Source organism: Bos indicus x Bos taurus, chromosome 22 (assembly GCF_003369695.1).
Source record: "Bos indicus x Bos taurus breed Angus x Brahman F1 hybrid chromosome 22, Bos_hybrid_MaternalHap_v2.0, whole genome shotgun sequence".
NCBI classification, from domain to species: domain Eukaryota; kingdom Metazoa; phylum Chordata; class Mammalia; order Artiodactyla; family Bovidae; genus Bos; species Bos indicus x Bos taurus.
The window spans coordinates 50,128,326-50,149,219 of NC_040097.1; the positions used below are offsets into that span (position 1 = coordinate 50,128,326).

The 20,894-nt window shown below is 45.1% G+C and overlaps 1 protein-coding gene across 3 annotated transcripts in view; it reads right to left on the reverse strand.

Annotated features, from left to right (window-relative positions):
- Positions 1–19,308: 19,308 nt before the first annotated feature.
- The window catches only part of TRANK1 (tetratricopeptide repeat and ankyrin repeat containing 1), a 97,574-nt gene continuing 95,988 nt past the window's right edge, over positions 19,309–20,894 (reverse strand). For all 3 annotated transcript variants that reach the window (XM_027522628.1, XM_027522629.1, XM_027522627.1), the window contains one exon: positions 19,309–20,770. In XM_027522628.1, the coding sequence (XP_027378429.1) occupies positions 20,673–20,770 (98 nt within the window). In that variant the 3' untranslated portion in view covers positions 19,309–20,672. The remainder of the gene's footprint in view (positions 20,771–20,894) is intronic.

A 20,894-nucleotide genomic window follows, 5' to 3' on the forward strand; every position in this document is an offset into this window, starting at 1 on the left:
CAAACTGTGGTCGGCTTGCCTACTATGCAGCAAAGCCGGTCTACTGATACCAGGTTGTGATAAAGGAAAGTACAGTGTTTATTGCAGTACACCAGCAAGGAGAATGGGCCACTCATTATCCAATGGCTGAACTTGCTAATGTCTTTCAGACAAAGTGTTTTTAAAGGCAACATTTGGGGTGAGGGTTGCAGCTCATGGCCCTTCTTCTGATTGGTTGGTGGTGAGGTAACAGGATATTTCAGGAATCTTAATCATCAACATTCTGGTTCCAACCAATCTGAGATCTGTGTGCTTGTGGTCAACATATGGTCACCATTCTCCATTTGGGTGGGGGGGCGCCTTGGTTTCTGCAGAGCAATGCAAATATATGCAGCAGATTGTTATGTATATTCCTTGAGGAGGAATGAGGACTGTTTTGTAGTGAACTACTGCTTAACCTATCCTTAGTGTTGTTGCTTGACTGCCTTGGCTTCTGCATGCCCTCACTTCCCTAATTAGTAACTGCTTGAGTCTGCTCTTTGGAACTCAGGAAACTCCTAGGAGACTAATGCCTTTTTCAAGGAACAGGGGGCACAGAGGGGCTTTTGTACCCCAAAAGGCCCTGCAGGCACCTGCTCAATATTACCTTCTCCTACCTTTTCTTTCAGACTCCTCCAGCCTGAGAGGTCTAGGGGCAGGATAAGAAAGGGAATAAAACTTCAGAAAGGAACTTGGCAGGTGAACTCCATCTTAGTGGGGAGTTCAGACAGCTTCACTGTCTGCCTCTCAACCCTCACCTCCTGCCAGTTCCCCAGGGAGGCTACAGGCTCCCGCTAGTGCAAATTCCTTGCTTTGTCTTGGCCACCGTCTCTTTCCATCCACTGTTCCATCTGCCCCATGCAGCCCTTACTCAAGCATCATCTCCTCACCCTAAGTAAACTGCAATGCACCTAACAAGTCCTAACTATTCTGTCCTCCCTATCAGCGGAAGATAGGAAAGTAAGGTGTTGAAATGGCTGCATCGTGATCAATCTGGATCCCCTTCAGTAATAACAACTGGCACAGTTAGTGACACATTCCATCCAGCTGGTGATTCCTGTCAACCTTAAAGTCAGCCAGAATGCCTTGGTCGGCTTGGGCAGACTCATCACGTACGACTCAAGTCCACTCTGGTAGACTTCTTTCAACAAGGAAGAAGTCAGGGAATTCCCAGGCAGTCTAGTGGTTGGGGGCTTCCCAGGTGGCACTAGTGGTAAAGAATCTTCCTGCCAATGCAGGAGACTTAAGAGGAGTGGGTTCAATCCCTGGGTTAGGAAGATCCGCTAGTGGAGGTGATGGAATTCCAGTTGAGCTATTTCAAATCCTGAAAGATGATGCTGTGAAAGTGCTGCACTCAATATGCCAGCAAATTTGGAAAACTCAGCACTGGCCACAGGACTGGAAAAGGTCAGTTTGCATTCCAATCCCAAAGAAAGGCAATGCCAAAGAATGCTCAAACTACCGCACAATTGTATTCATCTCACATGCTACTAAAGTAATGCTCAAAATTCTCCAAGCCAGGCGTCAGCAATACGTGAACCATGAACTTCCAGATGTTCCAGCTGGTTTTAGAAAAGGTAGAGGAACCAGAGATCAAATTGCCAACATCCGCTGGATCATGGAAAAATGAAGAGAGTTCCAGAAAAACATCTATTTCTGCTTTATTGACTATACCAAAGCCTTTGACTGTGTGGATCACAATAAACTGTGGAAAATTCTGAAAGAGATGGGAATACCAGACCACCTGACCTGCCTCTTGAGAAACCTATATGCAGGTCAGGAAGCAACAGTTAGAACTGGACATGGAACAACAGACCGGTTCCACATAGGAAAAGATGTACATCAAGGCTGTATATTGTCACCCTGCTTATTTAACTTCTATGCAGAGTACATCATGAGAAACACTGGGCTGGAAGAAGCACAAGCTGGAATCAAGATTGCTGGGAGAAATATCAATAACTTTAGATATGCAGGTGATACCACCTTTATGGCAGAAAGTGAAGAGGAACTAAAAAAGCTCTTGATGAAAGTGAAAGAGGAGAGTGAAAAAGTTGGCTTAAAGCTCAACATTCAGAAAACTAACATCATGGCATCTGGACCCATCACTTCATGGCAAATAGATGGGGAAACAGGGGAAACAGTGTCAGACTTTATTTTTTTGAGCTCCAAAATCACTTCAGATGGTGATTGCAGTCATGAAATTAAAAGACGCTTACTCCTTGGAAGGAAAGTTATGATCAACCTAAAGCAGAGACATTACTTTGCCAACAAAGGTCCATCTAGTCAAGGCTATGGTTTTTCCAGTGGTCATGTATGGATGTAAAAGTTGGACTGTGAAGAAAGCTGAGTGCCGAAGAATTGATGCTTTTGAACTGTGGTGTTGGAGAAGACTCTTGAGAGTCCCTTGGACTGCAAGGAGATCCAACCAGTCCATTCTAAAGGAGATCAGTCCTGGGTGTTCATTGGAAGAACTGATGCTAAAGCTGAAACTGCAGTACTTTGGCCACCTCATGCGAAGAGTTGACTCGTTGGAAAAGACCCTGATGCTGGAAGGGATTGGGGGCAGGAGGAGAAGGGGACGACAGAGGATGAGATGGCTGGATGGCATCACTGACTCGATGGACATGAGTTTGAATGAACTCCGGGAGTTGGTGATGGACAGGGAGGGCTGGCGTGCTGCGATTCATGGGGTCGCAAAGAGTCGGACATGACTGAGCAACTGAACTGAACTGAACTGAACTGAACATATGAAGAAGTAAAATTTGGTGCCTTGCCGCACCTTCTCCATTTCCTCCAAAGACAGAACACAGAAAGGTGCTGACACTATGGCAGGGATCTGTAAACTTTTTTTGTAAAGAACCAGGTAATAAATATTTTTGACTTTGTGGGTATGTTGTTTAGTCGCTAAGATGTGTCCAGTTCTTTGTGACCCCATGGACTGTAGTCCGCCAGGCTCCTCTGTTCATGGAATTCTCCAGGCAAGAATACTGGAGTGGGTTACCATTTTCTTCTCCACGGCATCTTACCAATTCAGGAATCAAACTCACATCTCCTGCATTGGCAGGCAGATTCTTTACCGCTGGGCTACCTGGGAGGCCCTATGGTCTCTGTTACAACTATTCAAAAATAGCATAGGCAATATGTAAATTAATAGGCATGGTTGTATGCCAACAAACCTTTATTTATACAGATTGACAATGAGCCAGATTTGACTGTGCCATTCATAGAGTCTGCAGATCTTGCCTTAGAGCAGCAACTTTCAGTTAAATACAAGAGTCAGGCAAGGTCTGTCCACTTTCTCTCTGTTTATCTTTGAGGACAGCGTTCATATCTTGGATGAGTTTCTGTCCTTTATATTAAGATGAACAGAAAGAATTTATTTGAGGCCAACTGAATCACTGATAAGCTTATTTTAAAGTTTTATATAAGAGAATCTGAGCCCCTAACTTCAGAATTTCCTTATCACATTCTCAGTTCTGGCGGGGTCCATACATAGGCATGAACCATGCATCGCATTTTGCAAATATGCTTGTACATATGTATGGCTTTAACTTTGTGTGCCTCCGTGTTTTTTTTTTTTTAAGTTTTTATTGAATTTGTTACAATATTGCTTCTGTTTTATGTTTTGGTGTTTTGGCTGCCAGGCATGTGGGATCTTATCTCTCCCACCAGGGATCAAACCCATACCCCCTGTACTGGAACTAGACTGCCAGGGAAGTCCCCTGTGACCCAGTATGTTTTATCCTGGAATCTTAGCACTGGCTGCTATTTACTTATTATCTCTTCTTTTTTTTTTTTTTTTTGAGGACAAGCTTGGTAATTCAAGAGAGATTACACATATTTTTGTGTTTCAGTCTGTCTTTCTCAGACTTAAGCCCAGTTCTGTTTTCTAGCTTTTATACCTAATTATAGGCAGTGTTTTGAGAATGTCATGTCCTGTGATGCTTGAAATCTTGCCCTGAATCTACTACTATACTGTATGGGCAGGGGAATGTTTCAGACTTGCCCTTTATTACCATTCCACATTTGAAAATCATTTAGTAGTTTTGCAAATGAGTTTGTTTTTATTGCTACAATAGAGAAACAGTTATCTGCATCTTGTTTTCACTGCACCAAGTGCCATATTCTCGGGCATCGGGAAGGCCCAGATGGCAAGTTTAGCAGACATTGGAAATAAACGGATTTCTTTAAAAAAGCAGGAGCTTGTATCCAGGAAAAGGGGTGTTGCATTTTAGATGTATTCCTGAAATCATGTCTACACACAGCTGACACAGTTAGCTGAAACAGAGTGGAGAGATTATATGCATCAACATCTTCCACGGGAAATCCTGCACTTTATCCTAGGCAAGAGTTTTGAATTCTTCGTTGTTTTTTTTTTTTTTCTGGACTTTATATACCATGCTGCATGGCTTATGGGATCTTAGTTCCCCAACCAGGGATTGAACCCTGGGCCCCAGCAGCTGAAAGCAGTGAAAGCACTGAGTCCTAACCACTAGTATATGTGTGTGTGTGTGTGTGTGTGTGTGCCCGCGCGCGCAATAAGTTGCTTTCATCTTGTCTGACTCTTTGCAGCCCTATGGACTGTAGCCTGCCTGGCCCTTCTGTCCATGGGATTCTCCAGTCAAGAATATTGGAGTGGGTTGCCGTGCCCTTCTCTAGTTCAGTTCAGTTCAGTCGCTCAGTCGTGTCCGACTCTTTATGACCCCATGAATCGCAGCACGCCAGGCCTCCCTGTCCATCACCAACTCCCGGAGTTCACTCAAACTCACATCCATCGAGTTAGTGATGCCCTCCAGCCATCTCATCCTCTGTCGTCCCCTTCTCCTCCTGCCCCCAATCCCTCCCAGCATGAGAGTCTTTTCCAACGAGTCAACTCTTCGCATGAGGTGGCCAAAGTACCACCAGCTTTAGCATCAGTCCTTCCAATGAACACCCAGGACTGATCTTTAGAATGGACTGGTTGGATCTCCTTGCAGTCCAAGGGACTCTCAAGAGTCTTCTCCAGCACCACAGTTCAAAAGCATCAATTCTTCAGCGCTCAGCCTTCTTCACAGTCCAACTCTCACATCCATACATGACAATGGGAAAAACCATAGCCTTGACTAGACAGACCTTTGTTGGCAAAGTAATGTCTCTGCTTTTCAACATACTATCTAGGTTGGTCATAACTTTCCTTCAAAAGAGTAAGCGTCTTTTAATTTCATGACTGCAATCACCATCTGCAGTGATTTTGGAGCCCAGAAAAATAAAGTCTGACACTGTTTCCACTGTTTCCTCATCTATTTCCTGTGAAGTGATGGGACCAGATGGCATGATGTTAGTTTTCTGAATGTTGAGCTTTAAGCCAACTTTTTCACTCTCCTCTTTCACCCTCATCAAGAGGCTTTTTAGTTCCTCTTCACTTTCTGCCATAAGGGTGGTGTCATCTGCATATCTGAGCTTATTGATATTTCTCCCAGCAATCTTGATTCCAGCTTGTGCTTCTTCCAGCCCAGTGTTTCTCATGATGTACTCTGCATATAAGTTAAATAAGCAGGGTGACAATATACAGCCTTGACATACTCCTTTTCCTATGTGGAACCAGTCTGTTGTTCCATGTCCAGTTCTAACTGCTGCTTCCTGACCTGCATATAGGTTTCTCAAGAGGCAGGTCAGGTGGTCTGGTATTCCCATCTCTTTTCAGAATTTTCCACAGTTTATTGTGATCCACATAGTCAAAAGGCTTTGGTATAGTCAATAAAGCAGAAATAGATGTCTTCCTGGAACTCTCTTCATTTTTCCATGATCCAGTGGATGTTGACAATTTGATCTCTGGTTCCTCTGCCTTTTCTAAAATCAGCTTGAACATCTGGAAGTTCACGGTTCACGTATTGCTGAAGCCTGGCTTGGAGAATTTTGAGCATTACTTTACTAGCATGTGAGATGAGTGCAATTGTGCGGTAGTTTGAGCATTCTTTGGCATTGCCTTTCTTTGTGATTGGAATGCAAACTGACCTTTTCCAGTCCTGTGGCCAGTGCTGAGTTTTCCAAATTTGCTGGCATATTGAGTGCAGCACTTTCACAGCATCATCTTTCAGGATTTGAAATAGCTCAACTGGAATTCCATCACCTCCACTAGCTTTGTTCGTAGTGATGCTTTCTAAGGCCCGCTTGACTTCACATTCCAGGATGTCTGGCTCTAAGTGAGTGATCACACCATCGTGATTATCTGGGTCGTGAAGATGTTTTTTGTACAGTTCTTCTGTGTATTCTTGCCACCTCTTCTTAATATCTTCTGCTTCTGTTAGGTCCATACCATTTCTGTCTTTTATCAAGCCCATCTTTGCATGAAATGTTCCCTTGTTATCTCTAATTTTCTTGAAGAGATCTCTAGTCTTTCCCATTCTGTTGTTTTCCTCTATTTTTTTGCATTGATCACTGAGGAAGGCTTTCTTATCTTTCCTTGCTATTCTTTGGAACTCTGCATTCAGATGCTTACATCTTTCCTTTTCTCCTTTGCTTTTTGCTTCTCTTCTTTTCACAGCTATTTGTAAAGCCTCCCAGACAGACATTTTGCTTTTTTGCATTTCTTTTCCATGGGGATGGTCTTGATCCCTGTCTCCTGTACAATGTCACAAACCTCATTCCATAGTTCATCAGGCACTCTATCTCTCAGATCTAGTTCCTTTACATGTTAAATAATATATAAAGAATTTTTCTAGAAAAAAATTCAAATTTCTCATTCTCAGGTTTGAAATAGACATTTTACTTTAATCTAACCCTTTGGGTTCCCCTAGAGAAGGCAATGGCAACCCACTCCAGTACTCTTGCCTGGAAAACCCCATGGACGGAGGAGCCTGGTGGGCTGCAGTCCATGGGGTCGCTCAGAGTCGGAAACAACTGAGCGACTTCACTTTCACTTTTCACTTTCATGCATTGGAGAAGGAAATGGCAACCCACTCCAGTGTTCTTGCCTGGAGAATCCCAGGGACGGGGGAGCCTGATGGCTGCCGTCTATGGGATCACACAGAGTCGAACATGACTGAAGTGACTTAGCAGCAGCAGCAGTGGCTCAGACAGTAAAAAATCTGCCTGCAGTGCAGGAGACCCAGGTTCAATCTCTGGCTCAGGAAGATGCCCTGGAGAAGGGAATAGCTACCCATCCTAGTATTCTTGCTTGGAGAATCCCATAGACAGAGGAGTCCATAGACAGGCGACAGCCCATGGGGTCACAAAGAGTCAGACACGACTGAGTGACTAATACTTTTTTGGTGTCCAACCCATTTGGGAGATTTAGCTCCTTCTCTGAATATTCTCAACAATCTCTACCAAAGAGGAGAAGCCCAATGCAAGAGGAGAGACAAACATTTTTGAACCATCAGTCAGGAGCTTTTGTAGAGGGACACCGCTTTTAAGCCCAGAACTCTGTGAGGTAGGGTCATTCTTGCCATTTTTCTGAGGATGTCTCCTGTTCTTAAACACTTGAGCAAGCTGAGAGTCGGAGAGCATAAGAAACTCACCCAAGGTCACTGCTGCTGCTGCTGCTAAGTCGCTTCAGTTGTGTTCGACTCTGTGCGACCCCATAGATGGCAGCCCACCAGGCTTCCCCGTCCCTGGGATTCTCCAGGCAAGAACACTGGAGTGGGTTGCCATTTCCTTCTCCAATGCATGAAAGTGAAAAGTGAAAGTGAAGTCGCTCAGTCGTGTCCAACCCTCAGCAACCCCATGGACTGCAGCCCACCAGGCTCCTCCGTCCATGGGATTTTCCAGGCAAAAGTACTGGAGTGGGGTGCCATTGCCTTCTCCGACCCAAGGTCACACAATAGCCTAATAAATTGCAGAGGCAGAATTGGAACCCGGGTCTGTCTGATTGCAGCACACATCCACCATACCTTGCTGGCCTGATCAATGTATCCATTTATTCATCCAATGAATAACCACTGAGCACTTTGGGGGTATTTGCTATGTTCAGTCTGCACCAGAGCCTGAGGACACAAAGATCATGAAAAACAATGAAGAGGGACTGCCACCAGGGTACAATACATTTCCGATAGGATTGATGTGACCTCCTCCAGGTCAGAATCCCCCCAATTCATAATTTAAGTTTAAAAATTAAGAGTAACCATATCCTTCTGAAAGACAGTCCCATGGTTGTATCTTCCTAAAAGATGTAGCATTGACTAATTAGATCATAACCCTGAAGTATAAGCGTACACAGACTGTTGACATCATGTCAGAGAAGTCATCTGACTCATGAATTTAAGTAATTTCTCAAACCAATTTAGTTCTTTAAAAATCTAGATTACCTTTGACTTTCTATTAACCACCATATGAGACCTAATTCTAGAGTCCTGTTAGTGTAGAACTCACCAGACTGTGATGATATATAAAGTCACTATTTCCTAGTCTCTAACTTGGGTGTCATTATTCTTTCAATGTAGTCTTGAGCTTTTTTTTTTTTTTAATGCTTAAAAGTTGAAAGTTCATTCTATAACCTTGATAGAACATCTTTAGTTTCCAACAGCAGTTCTAGTTACTTAAGGGATGATTATATTATTTCTTTCCCTTGAATCTTCATGGCTATATGAAGCCTTTCATAGAATCCTAAAAGTGGTAAAGAAAGCAGTATTATATACATTGCAACTCTAAATGTTTTAAATGTAAATAGTGAAGATTCTAGTAAAAGCAGTAAATGTGAATCTGTCTGTGCTGGAACAAGTGACTAGGGTATCATTTCACACAGTCAGAAAGATCGTTTGCTTAATTGTTTTCAAAAAGCAAGTAGGATGGAAACTCTCCAGACGTCCAGTGTTTAGTACTCGGCACTTTCACTGCTGAGTGACCAGGTTCGATCCCTAGCTGGGGAACTAAGTTCCTAAAAGCTGCACACGTGGCTCCCCACCCCCCACCACAAAACAAAAACAAAAACAGAATGAATAAGCAAAATAAATTTTAAAAATAAATAAAAAAAACAGGTAGGAGGTTTGACAGTGAAGATGTGAAATCTGATCATCACTGCATAAGCAATCTACTGACCCCTGATGCTCAAGAATTGTCTGTTTTGAAATTTTCAAACAGATGGCAGGAAGTCATCTATACCTTTATGATTCTCAAACTAAGCACAGTGACAGAATCACAGTTACAGGTAAACCAAATTTTCCCCACTTGCCCCAGAATAAGTCATATGTTCCAGTGTGAAAATAACTGATTATTAATTAATGGTTGAAGAAAAGGACTAAGGCTCTAGGGCTTCCCTGGTGCCTCAGACTGTAAAGAATCTGCCTGCAGTGCAGGAGACTCAGGTTCAGTCTCTGCATTGGGAAGATCCCCTGGAGGGGGAAATGGCAACCCACTCCAGTATTCTGGATACAGTATTCTAATATCCTCTTGCCTAGGAAATCCCATGGACAGAGGAGCCTGGCGGGCTGTAGTCCATGGGGTCGCAAAGAGTCGGACACAACTGAAGCAACTAACACTTTAATTTCACTTTACACTGGTGCGTGACTCAATTTTGAACTCCTTATACCAAGGACAGAAGTGGTATGGACCTAACAGAATCAGAAGATATTAAGAAGAGATGGTAAGAATACACAGAGGAACCAGAGTTGGTGATAGACAGGGAAGCCTGGTGTGCTGCAGCCCATGGGGTTGCAAAGAGTTGGATGTGACTCAGCGACTAAACTAACTGAACTGACAGCAAAAACAAAAGTAAATATCTTGTAATATCAATCACAGTAGTCAGGACAAAATTATGCCTAGAGGCAAAGCAGAGAGGGATATTGCCAAAAGCCATTACCAAATGACAGTACAGGAAGTCTTGTAAAATCAGTGAGACACACAAGAGGAAAGAGTAGTCTATATGATGTGTGTGTGCACATAATAAAAGTTTCTTCAACTTAGATTGGGACAAAACACTGCAAAATACAATCTCACTCTTGACCCAAGCATGGCACATTCACAAGAGAAAAGATCTCAATGACTTTCATGTACCAGGATGAGAGATTGTTTGGGCAGCTTTGTTATAAACTGGAAAACAAGTGTTGAACCAGGGTTGATGGAACATCAGCCACACATGAAGCAAAAAAAGAGTATATCTGTATAGTTCAGGGCCTGTTCCTGCAGGCCAATCCATACACAACTTTATTGGCAGAAGACAGGCAGTGACTGACCATCAGCATGCCCTCTGGTCGTTGTATCTGGAGGGAGCCAGTGAAAATGACTAACATGATCAATTCACGGTGACTTAACCTCCACTCTCTGGGCATGCAGTGGGAAGAAATGGGCAACAAGACTCTGCTTAGCATGGTTTGTATGAATCACATTCAAGTAAGATCACAGTCAAGAAGTCCGTTTCCATTAAATTATGGAGAGGAGGATGAGGTTATAAAAATGTATTTTTTTCTTGTAACTAATATGTAAGGAAAGACCTCTCCTGTCATTCCAAGCGGGCTTCCCAAGTGGCATTTGTGGTAAAGAAACTGTTAATGTAGGAGGCATGAGACTTGGATTTGATCCCTGTATCAGGAAAATTCCCTGGAGAAGGGCATGGCAACCCACTCCAGTATTCTTGCCTAGAGAATCCCATGGACAGAGGACCCTGGCAGGCTACAGTCCATAGGGTTGCACAGAGTCGGACACAACTGAAGCAACTTAGCACATGATTCCAAGTGGCAAATGGCAGTGACATTTTCAGTATTTTAGAGATGGTTGAGCTTCTAGCCTCAAAGCTAATGTATCACAATCATAAATACCCAAAATAAGATATCAGGGGAATTCCCTGGAGGTCCAGGTGGTTAGCACTCTGCACTTCTACTGCAGGGAGCACAGGTTTTATCCTTGGTTGGGGAACTAAGATCCCACATGCCACATGGTGTGGCCAAAAAAAAAAAAAGATATCAGAATTTCACAAGGAGGTTGAACTCTGGTATAAAAGATTCTAATCATCAAGTAGGAATTTTTTTCTCAATGTTTTCTTCATTCATCAGAGAAAGAAGTCATTATATTATCAATCAGGTTGACAAGTCACATTCAAACACTGCACCAGACCATGAAGAAATTGTCTCAGAGGCCAAGTCAGTCAAGGGCAGGACAGGGCCGTAGGCAGTGTTCCACTCCAGGTTCAAACATTCACCCTTCTGGGCTCCCCGGGCAGTGAAACTGTTGACCTAGCAGCCTCGAAAGATAGCCTTCAGTAAGAAATTGCTCCAATATCCAAACCAACTAATGAAGCTATCAGACACCTGCTGGTGTCCTCTGCTCCTAAAATTATGATTTAGTAGAAGCAAAGAATTAGAGAAGAAAACAACGAGGGAGTTATGATGGCCAATTATTGAAGCTGACAGATACCCTGGTGGTGGAAAAAAACACTCTTCTCCTAGGTGATCTGAAACTATTGTTATTAATCTTGACTTTTTAATGTCATGCTTTGTAACATTTGAAAGTTGTGATGATTTTTTTTTGAACTAAAGTTGGTAAATGGTGTGATCTAAATTCCCATGGGTTGTTTAAATTTAAAAACAGAATAAATTATCAAATAAGCATATTAAAAACAAACAAAAAGCGATGGAAACATAGCTCTTTTTGCAGTACAAAAGCAGGGCAGGGCAGTCATGGCCGAGTCTGAAGAGCCATTGTTCTGTGAGGAGTTCTGGTCTTTGTTTTTCACACTCACACAGAACCTTCTCAGTTTGAAATCTCAAGAATTTTGCAAGTGTTCCATGAATCTTTAGACCATCCCACTTACACTGCGAGTGGGTGGAGAACAGGAGACCCAGGGAAGTGAAAGAGCCTCTTCTGTGTCAGAGACGAGAATAAGGATGAAAAAAAAAATGTCCTTAACTTTGTTCTGGTTCATTTTTAATAATGTCATTTGTGAAACATTTTAGCAACAATAAAATCAGAAAGAAAAAAAAACAAAACCCTCCAATCATCCCTCAGTTTCAGAGAAGGTAGAAAATGTAGATTTTGGTAAAGCTATTTTCAGGAAAGCATTTAAAAAGCACAATTATCTAACAAAGCAAAACTGATAATTATATAATTCCACAGCATTTGGCAGCAGGATGGCTTTTGTTTCAAGGAATGGGTGGGATTCATTGGATGCCTTCATGTCTGCAGAGCTTGGTGCTTCAGACTGCTAGAGATCTCTGGTGCAAAACAAGGTTAACATCAATCAAAGGTCTTGCAGGAACAGACACTATTTATCTTCGTCTTTGGGAAAACAAAAGTTGAAAAGTACAAATGGAAATTACTGGTAATGAAAAAGTCAAGATATGGTTGAAAGAATGCTGTCTCTGAAAAATGAAAGCAAATGACATATAATCAGAGACAGAAGACTTGACTCCCAGAAAGGTGGCACCTCCTACACCTTGAACTTTAAGAGGGGATCAGCAGGTCTTTGGAAGAGGTGTTGAGACAAGAGGATGTGATGGAGAAATGATGAGCACACCAGGGAAACTGAGGCCGCAGGCGTGAAGGAGATGTTCTGTGAGAAACAGCAGAAAAGACGAAAGAGAGGCAGAAGGCAGAGCTCAAAGGACAGCATTTATTATCCACCCCCTGCCCCCGCCAGCCAGTTGTCCAAGCTCCTCCAGCACCAGCAGCATCCTAGTTGACCAGATGACTAAAGACTTTGGTCCCCTTTGCTCAGTCAAAACTTTTATCCCAGGCTGTGCTCTCTGTGACTTGACAACTGAGGCAAATGGTCCAACCAAACTTCTTCTTCCTTAAGATATTGATGCCTTTGTGCTGTGTGCTCAGCTGCATCTGACTCTTTGCAACCCTTTTGACTGTAGCCCACCTGGCTCCTCCATCCACGGGATTTTCCAGGCAAGAATACTGGGGTGGATTGCCATTTCCTCCTCCAGGGGATCTTCCCAGCCCAGGAATCAAACCCATGTTTCTTGAACTGGCAGGTGGATTCTTTACCAGTAGCACCACCTGGGTTACCTCTTCTTCAAGAGTTTCTCACAAAGCTAATGCCTCAATCCAGTCCTGTGGGCTAAATTGTATCACCCCACTGCTAAATTCATAGGTTAAAATCCTAATTCCTAGTATCTCAAAATGTGACTGTGTTTGGAGATAGGGTCTTTAAAGTGGTGATCAGGTTATATGAGGTCATTAGGTTGGACCCTAATTCAGTAGAATCGGTTTCCTTATAGGAAGTGGAAATTTGGACACAGAGTTCCACAGAGGGAAGATCGTGTGTAGACACTGGGAAAAGACAGCCATCTGCAAGCCAAGAAGCGAGGCCTCAGGAAAGACCAAACTGCTAACAGCTTCATCTCAGCGGTGGAGCCACCAGAACCAAGAAAATATACTTCTGTTGTGTAAGCACCCCTCAGCAGACCTGGTTATCATTAGTGGGGAGACAGCCCTAGTCACGAAGGCCTCTAGTTCTCCTCTCCTTAAGCCAAACATACTGTCCCCTCCCCACTACATAGAACTCCCTCTACCTCTCCCTGACGACCCCATCCCACTCACCTACTCCCATCACTGCAGGCTGAAAAAAAAGGAGGTGTGGACCCTTCAGATTGCAGGCTCTCACTTGACTTTTTAAAATATCTCCTATAAAAAGGGTAGGCAAAACAGTGTTTGTCCCTTGGCAAAGACTGCTTCTCAGATATATTTGCGGATTGCAGTTCACTTGAACTGAACTCCGGTGGCTTCGTTCCACCTGGACACCCCCAAGCAGCCTGTGCATTTTTTTTCCCTTTGAGTTAAACACAAAGAAGGAACAGAAGGAACGAGAAATTCAGCCACATGCACCTTCTTTCATGTCCTGACTCCTCTACACACACACACACATATGCACACACACACACTCACACACATACACACACACACACACACACACACACGTGTATCCTGCCTATTCACAGCTGGGCCTGGGGATAGGCCATGTTTCCTCCTCCAGCAGTCAGCCTGACAGACTAACATCTCCAGAGTCTACTTTTGTTCTAAATAGGATTTCTACTTCTTTAAAAAATTTATTTGAAAATCCTTGATAGGAGGAAGATTAGAGTTCTTCCGGCAAGTGTTTCTATTACAAACCCAGACCTCCTTGAAAACTCTAACCTCCTTGAAAACTCCTCCTTTTGATGAGCTGAGAGAATTGACGATCAAGGTCAGCCATCTCTCAGTTAGGTCTGAGGACTCCGATGTTTGGACTTCCTATCTCCAGGAAGACAGATGGCATCTTCTCACTTTGGTCCAGCTGTTCAGCCATCTCATAGCCTCCTCAGGGAAGCTGGGGGTGGGGGGGGGGGTGGGGGGCGGAGATAAACTCTGACCCAGAAGCTTTGAATAAAAGAGAAAAACTCACCAACCTTGTCTGTTCTGATTCCTCCTCTGTGAAGTCAGGAACATTCCAGGTGCGAGGCTCTTTCCCTCCCGCGGTTGTGACTGACCCTGTATTGTCCCCGGGAGTTCCGCTCCTGGGCCAACGCGACCAGAGACATGGTGGGAAAGAAGCCCTGAAGCTATCAGCTAGGAAAAGGGTCTTTGTGAGCAGTGATTTAAAAAAAACAAACAGGTGCTCCCCAACTCCCCACTGCCAAATAACCACCTGCAAAGTGAGCAGTCAAAATAGTCAAAGGATTCCAGAAAACTGGAAACACGCTGACATCTATGTGAAGGAAAACTGAAACAGGGAGGAAATTGGTGGAATAGAAAATGGAAGAAAAGTGTTTTTTATCCCAAGAGAACTACCACCCTGTCTATCTTTGTACAATTGAAGCAAACTTACCTGTGATCCCCACAGGCTAGTGCTGGAGAGGTGAGTCCTGAGGGGCGGGGCTCCATGGAGCTCTCACAGCCTCAGTTCTCATCTGTATAATGGGTGTGATCCCGACATCTGCCTCACGGGGTCGCTGTGGGTACTCACTCGCCTGTATGAACAGCAGGGAGGTACTCTGCATAACAGCTGTTACAGTGGTTGTTTGCATCGTGTCAAGCTCCAGTGGGGCTTCCCTTGTGGCTCAGTTAGTAAAGAATCCACTGCAATGAGGGAGACCTGGGTTCGACCCTTGCGTTGGGAAGATCCCCTGGAGAAGGGAAAGGCTATCCACTCCAGTATTCTGGCCTGGAAAATTCCATGAACTGTATAGTCCTTGGGGTCGCAGAGTCGGACACGACTGAGCGACTTTCACTTTCACTTTTCAAGCTTCATAGCTAGATGAGCGCATCTTCGAAGCTCAGGAAAGAAGCCAGGGAAGGTAGCAGGAAGATGTCATCGGTTGGGAGACTCAAGGGTAAGGATGCTCTCGGGGAGTATACCTGCGCCAAGATTTCTAAGAGGCCGTAGCAGGGTCAGGTGATAAAGTTCAAGGTGTAACTGATGGATGACCTTAGAAGCTGAGGTGCCCTCTGGCTGGAGATGCACACCAGTTGGATGGGGGTCAGCTGGATAAACAGCCCAGGACAGAGCTAGACCTATGGGACCTCAAGGGGTGTCTCCAAGAGGATCCTTTCCTACCGGATTATCATAGCCTCTTTTTTTTTTTAGATTTTTTGACATGAACCATTTTTTAAAAACCTTCATTGAATTTCTTACAATGTTGCTTCCGTTTTATGTTTTGGCCCCAAGACATGTGGGATCTTAGCTCCTCCACCAAGGATGGAACCCACACCCCCTGCACTGGAAGGTGAGGTCTTAACCACTGGAACGCCAGGGAGATCCCTATCATCACCTCTTAATATCACTTTGTAAGCACAGGAGTGGACCGAGCATGCTCCTCTCTGACCACCTCTTTGAGCAACAAGTGTGTGCCCTCCTGTTCCTGTTTTCATCTCCAAAAATATCTTTACTGTTCTTTGTGACCACACATAGACTCCAAACTATTTTTAAAATCCCAAGTCTTACAGAGTACTCAAGATTACCACCAGCAGCAACTTGGAATTAAATTTTATTTTTGTTTGTTTTTACTAATGTGGATTGAACCATAGAGCCTCCTCTTCAGCATGAGTTTTCAGGGAACGATTGATGTCTGCATTTCCATGCCAGCGTATCTACATCTTTCTAAAACCTGACCTATATTCAAGGTATCCATCTGAAATTTGAGTTGTCTCCAACTCTGCACTTGCCTGGAGACTCTGGAAGTGGACATTTATTTGGGTACTTCTAGGAATGTTTCTAGACTTCCTGCAACTCCGGAGACCCGGGTTCAATCCCTGGGTTGGGAAGATCCTCTGCAAAAGGAAATGGCAGCCCACTCAAGTATTCTTGCCTGGAAAATTCCATGGACTAAGGAGCCTGATAGGCTACAGTCCATGGGGTCGCAAAGAGTCGGACACGACTGAGTGACTTCACTTTCTTTTTCACAGGAATGCTTCTCTAATGGAAAGCCCCGAAAGTAGAAACGCAGATAATATACATACAATGAAATATTCTTCCGCCTTAAAAGGGAACGAAGTTCTGCAGTATGCTACATGGGTGAACCTTGAGAACCTTATGCTGAGTGAAATAAGCCAGTCGCAGAAGGAAAAAAGCCGCAGGAGTCCACTTAATCGAGGTCCCTAGAGTGGTCAAAATCAAAGATGCAGAGTGGAATGGGGGGTTCCAAGGGCTGGGCGGAGGGGAAATGGGGAGTTGTGCAATAGGTACAGTTTCAGTTTTGCAAGGTAAGAAAGTTCTGGAGATGGTTGCACAATAGTGTGAATGTGTTTAACACTGAAAAGTAATAAAGATGGTGAATTGCATGTTGTGTGTATTTTACAATTAAAAATGATGACAATTAAGAAACAAAAAGTAGAAATGCTGAGTCCAAAGGTGAGTCCTTTTTTAAACTTAATACTGTCAGCGTGCCCTCCAGGAAGGCTGTCCTGGTTTTGTTCCCATGGCTGTGGGTAAGCCCACCTTCCACAGCCTCATTGGCAGGAGTGTCACCAAACTTTTCTCCACCGTGATTTGGTTTTGGCAAGCAGAATGGCAAAAAAAAAAAAAAAAAAATTGGAAGAGGACAAACACTCTCAACTTGAAGTGTAACAAGTGTTCATCTGGAGACTTCACTGATGGTCCAGTGGTTAGGGCTCCACACTTCCACTGCAGGGGGCGCAGGTTCCATCCCTGGTCTGGGAACTAAGATCTCCCATGCCAAGCGGCAAGGCCTCCCCTACCCCGCAGAAAAGGATGTTTATCAGCTTGGTCCCTCCAGAAGCTCCAGAGTAGCCACAAAGAAAATGCGGGCTGCAGCATTCTGCAGGGTAGGGGTAAATCTCCCAATGATGCATCTGGAAACTCAGGAGTTATTCTCGTTGTCTTCCCCCAACCCACTCCCTAACCTTAAAATGATGACTCCAAATATCACAGAGTGGCCTACATACTTGCCTGAAACAGCTGTCCTGCAGAATCACAAAAACGTGGGCTAAAAATAGCCTCAGTCTCTAAAAAGGTTGGGCCCCAGGGAACAAAGCCCTCATAGAAAAATATCTCCACTTCCATCCAGGCCACACAAAGCTGACCCAGCTCTGTCCCTGGCGCTCGTCATCCTCCGTGACCACCTCTCCCTGCCCTGGAAATAGATGCCTGGCATCTTTTTGGCTTCTTGGTCCCTCAAGGGAAGGGAGGCAGGGTAGGAGGGAAGATAATGCAGTTACACCCAAGCTCCAAGCTTGTATCATTATTTCCATGTTATAAATGCCTGCACGGGCTCAGATTTTAAATAACGTGTCTGAATGCCCACGGCCAGAATAAGTAGCCAAATTTCAAACTTAGGGCTTGCTTCCAAGATCCTGTGGTGACAGTACTCCTTTCTGAGCAGCCCATCACCCCAAAGGACTCTATCAGACACTCAGGTCACATCCCCACTGAGGAGGGTGAGATGCTGTGTTTTAAGCAGAGAACACAGGCTCTGAGTAGGGTAGGATCCTGCAGAACTGGGAGGCAGGTTTCTCAACAACAACCCACCTAAAGAACGCCTGGTACCTTGCTGATGGCTTTCCCTCCCTCTTAGTGAGTGAGGAGACACATTTTTCTGGGTGGCAAGTGGGAGTGTGCTCAGCTCCGTAGTCATTGGCAGGCCTGCTGTCTCTGCCATTGTAAGGTATGCGGGTCTGTCAAGTTCAACTCTAAACCTCTATGGGGTTGTGGGGGCTGCTGGATGGGGGATGGCTCCTGGTGGCCCCCACCTGCCTTGCACTCTACAGGCACAATCTCTAAAGCATGTTTAGAGGGACAGGCTCGATCGGGTAAAGACAGTCTCAGTGCCGAGGAAAGAGACTTAAGGGGTGAGGGAGAGGGATTACCTGTCCTTTGAGTCAGGAACTTAAGGACCATCCAGGAGTGCAGATTTCTGACAATCACATAGAATCAATCTGGGAACATGTTGAAGGGATCTCAGACTCTGAGTCAGCTGGAGATAGGGCGTGTGTATGTGTGTGTGGGAGAGACAGAGGAGGAGGTTAGGCACCGAGATGAAGCTGGTGTCATGCCTGGAGAACCCGTGAATGCCAGATTCCCGTCCTGCACAGACCCCAAAGGAGGCAGATGCATGACAAGAAATGACCAGTACACACGGCACAATGCAGCGTGCATGGTCAGTCGTGTCTGACTCTGCAGCCCCATGGACTGTAGCCCACCAGGCTCCTCTGTCTATGGGATGTCCCAACAGGAATACTGGAGTGGGTTGCCATTTCCTCCTCCAGGGATCTTCCCGACCCAGGGATTGAACTGCATTGGCAGGTGGATTCTTTACCATGGCGCCACCTGGGAAGCTACTGATACAAGGTTGCTGCTGCTGCTGCTGCTAAGTCGTGTCATTCGTGTCCGACTCTTCGCAACCCCATGGACTGTAACCCACCAGGCTCCTCCATCCATGGAATCTTCCAGGCAAGAGTACTGGAGTGGGGTGCCATTGCCTTCTCCTAACACAAGGTTACGTTGTTATTAAATACTGGGCCCAAAACCTGCCATACCAGATCCCTAGTCTCTAGGAGGTCGCATTCCAGCCCTAGGGGTGTGTGGACTGTGTCTGACTAGTCCCAGACTAAATGGCTCCTTGGACAGGACCAGGATTCAAGGCTGGCTCTCCTGTCTCCCAGGGCAATGTTCTTGTTACCTATTCAGAACCCTGCCTGTGTGGAAACACCCAAAGGGAAAGAATTTACACAGGCAGGCCCTCAAGAGATGGTGCAACCAGCTGTGGGTCTTTGGGCCCCTAGATTTCTCAGTTTCAGAAAACACAGCAAGCTTCTGTCTGCCATCAGTAGCCACCAGCTGACCCAACCCTCCCCCACCTAAGATGTACCAAGTTTTAAGATTTACCCCTTGAGTCTCTAAGTAAAGAGATGAGAAATAAACAAGTGGACAGACGTATGTAAGAGAAATGATTTAACTTTATAAAAATGTGATCATACAGCAAGATTTTTTTTTCTTTTTCTTCTGGCAAATGAAGTTTATAAAAACACCTGGAATAAAAAGTAGAATCATAACCTAATAAAAATTAAAAACCTTACATTTCAAGGAAACAGAGTTATTTCAGAAAGACAATGAAGAGAAAACAAAGAGCAGCCAGAGCGGCAGCGGCACGGGGAGAGGGAAGAAGGCAGGTTCAGGGGGGATAAGGAAACAGCGACTGACTAACGTGAGCCTGACCTTTGGCACCAGGGTGGGCTCAGGACTGGGGGCAGGGAGGGCAGTGATCATGAGAGAGGCAGGTGGGCTTCCAGAAAGGGACAGACCAATGGCTCAGTGGGCAGCAGTGGCCTCCTGCAAACAGGCCCACGGTCCCCTCCTCTTCCCGGACCTGCAAGCCATGGGGCAGTGACTCACGGCCAAATCCCTATGAATTTGCCCCAGTGGGGAGCTCAGTGTGGGGAAACTCATCGGAATGTCAAGGTCAGCCAGGGCGACTTGCCACAGAGACCCAAGGAAACTAGACAGACAGGGCTACACACAAAACACTGTTTGGAATGTCTGCACCAGCCAAGACAGGGTAGAGACAACCCTGGAGAGACAGGCCAGGAACCCACCGCAGCAACATTCCCCAGCCTCTCCTTCTAGGGAGCTGGTCCTGAGGCTGGCTGCTCCCCAAGGAGATGGGGAATTCTTGACTACATTCTGAGGTAGTCTAATCGCCACTTGCACAGGCGGCTGAGAATGACCTCAACAAATGGGGGCAAGGCAGGCAGAAAAGTTTCCACGGAGAGAAAAGGCTAAAGTATATAACAGAAGGAACTGTCACAGGTGGGCTTGGAGACGACCACAGTGCAGCCTGGGGTCGGGGGTGGCTGGCAGTGTGAATGGAGATAAGCAGATCTGGGGAGGGCATGGTTCTCAGGCCAGGGCAGCCGTAACACTGAGGTGAGGGGTGTACCTGCCCCTGACTGGGGTCACGCTGATGATGAGCCAGAGAACCTGGGGGCCTCGGGGGGCAGGGGGTGGGTCCCAAGGTGGGTCCCAAGGCTATGACTCTGGTCATCTGAGCTTGTTTTAGGGAGAACCAGTCCTGCTGGACTTGAACTTGGAAAAGCACTTAAGAGGCCCCTTCTCTGAGGAAGCAGTGTACCCTAAGTCACCACAGAGAGAGAAACGCTAAGGATGAAAAGCAAAAGTGATGTCAGACCCCCTCATCCCGCTTTCGATGCTAATATATATTCTTTTCCTCTTCTGCCCCAGCACTTGGGATTCTAAGTCAGGAAGGAACATTCTGAAGGTTTAAGAAGCAGCAGCCATGTGGATGTTAGTGCTTCTTCTTTGCACATTTCCGAGGACGCCTTCTGGGACGGAGCTCACCAAAATCTTCCACTTCATTTTCATAAACATCTTCTTGAATGACACCTATTTAAAAAGCAGAAAAAAAAAGCAGAATGGTGATTTTTTTCATTCTACTGTAATATATGATAACATCCTAGTAACACCTAATGTTGAAAAAAAGGAAAAAAAAAGCCAGAGCCAGAGTAAA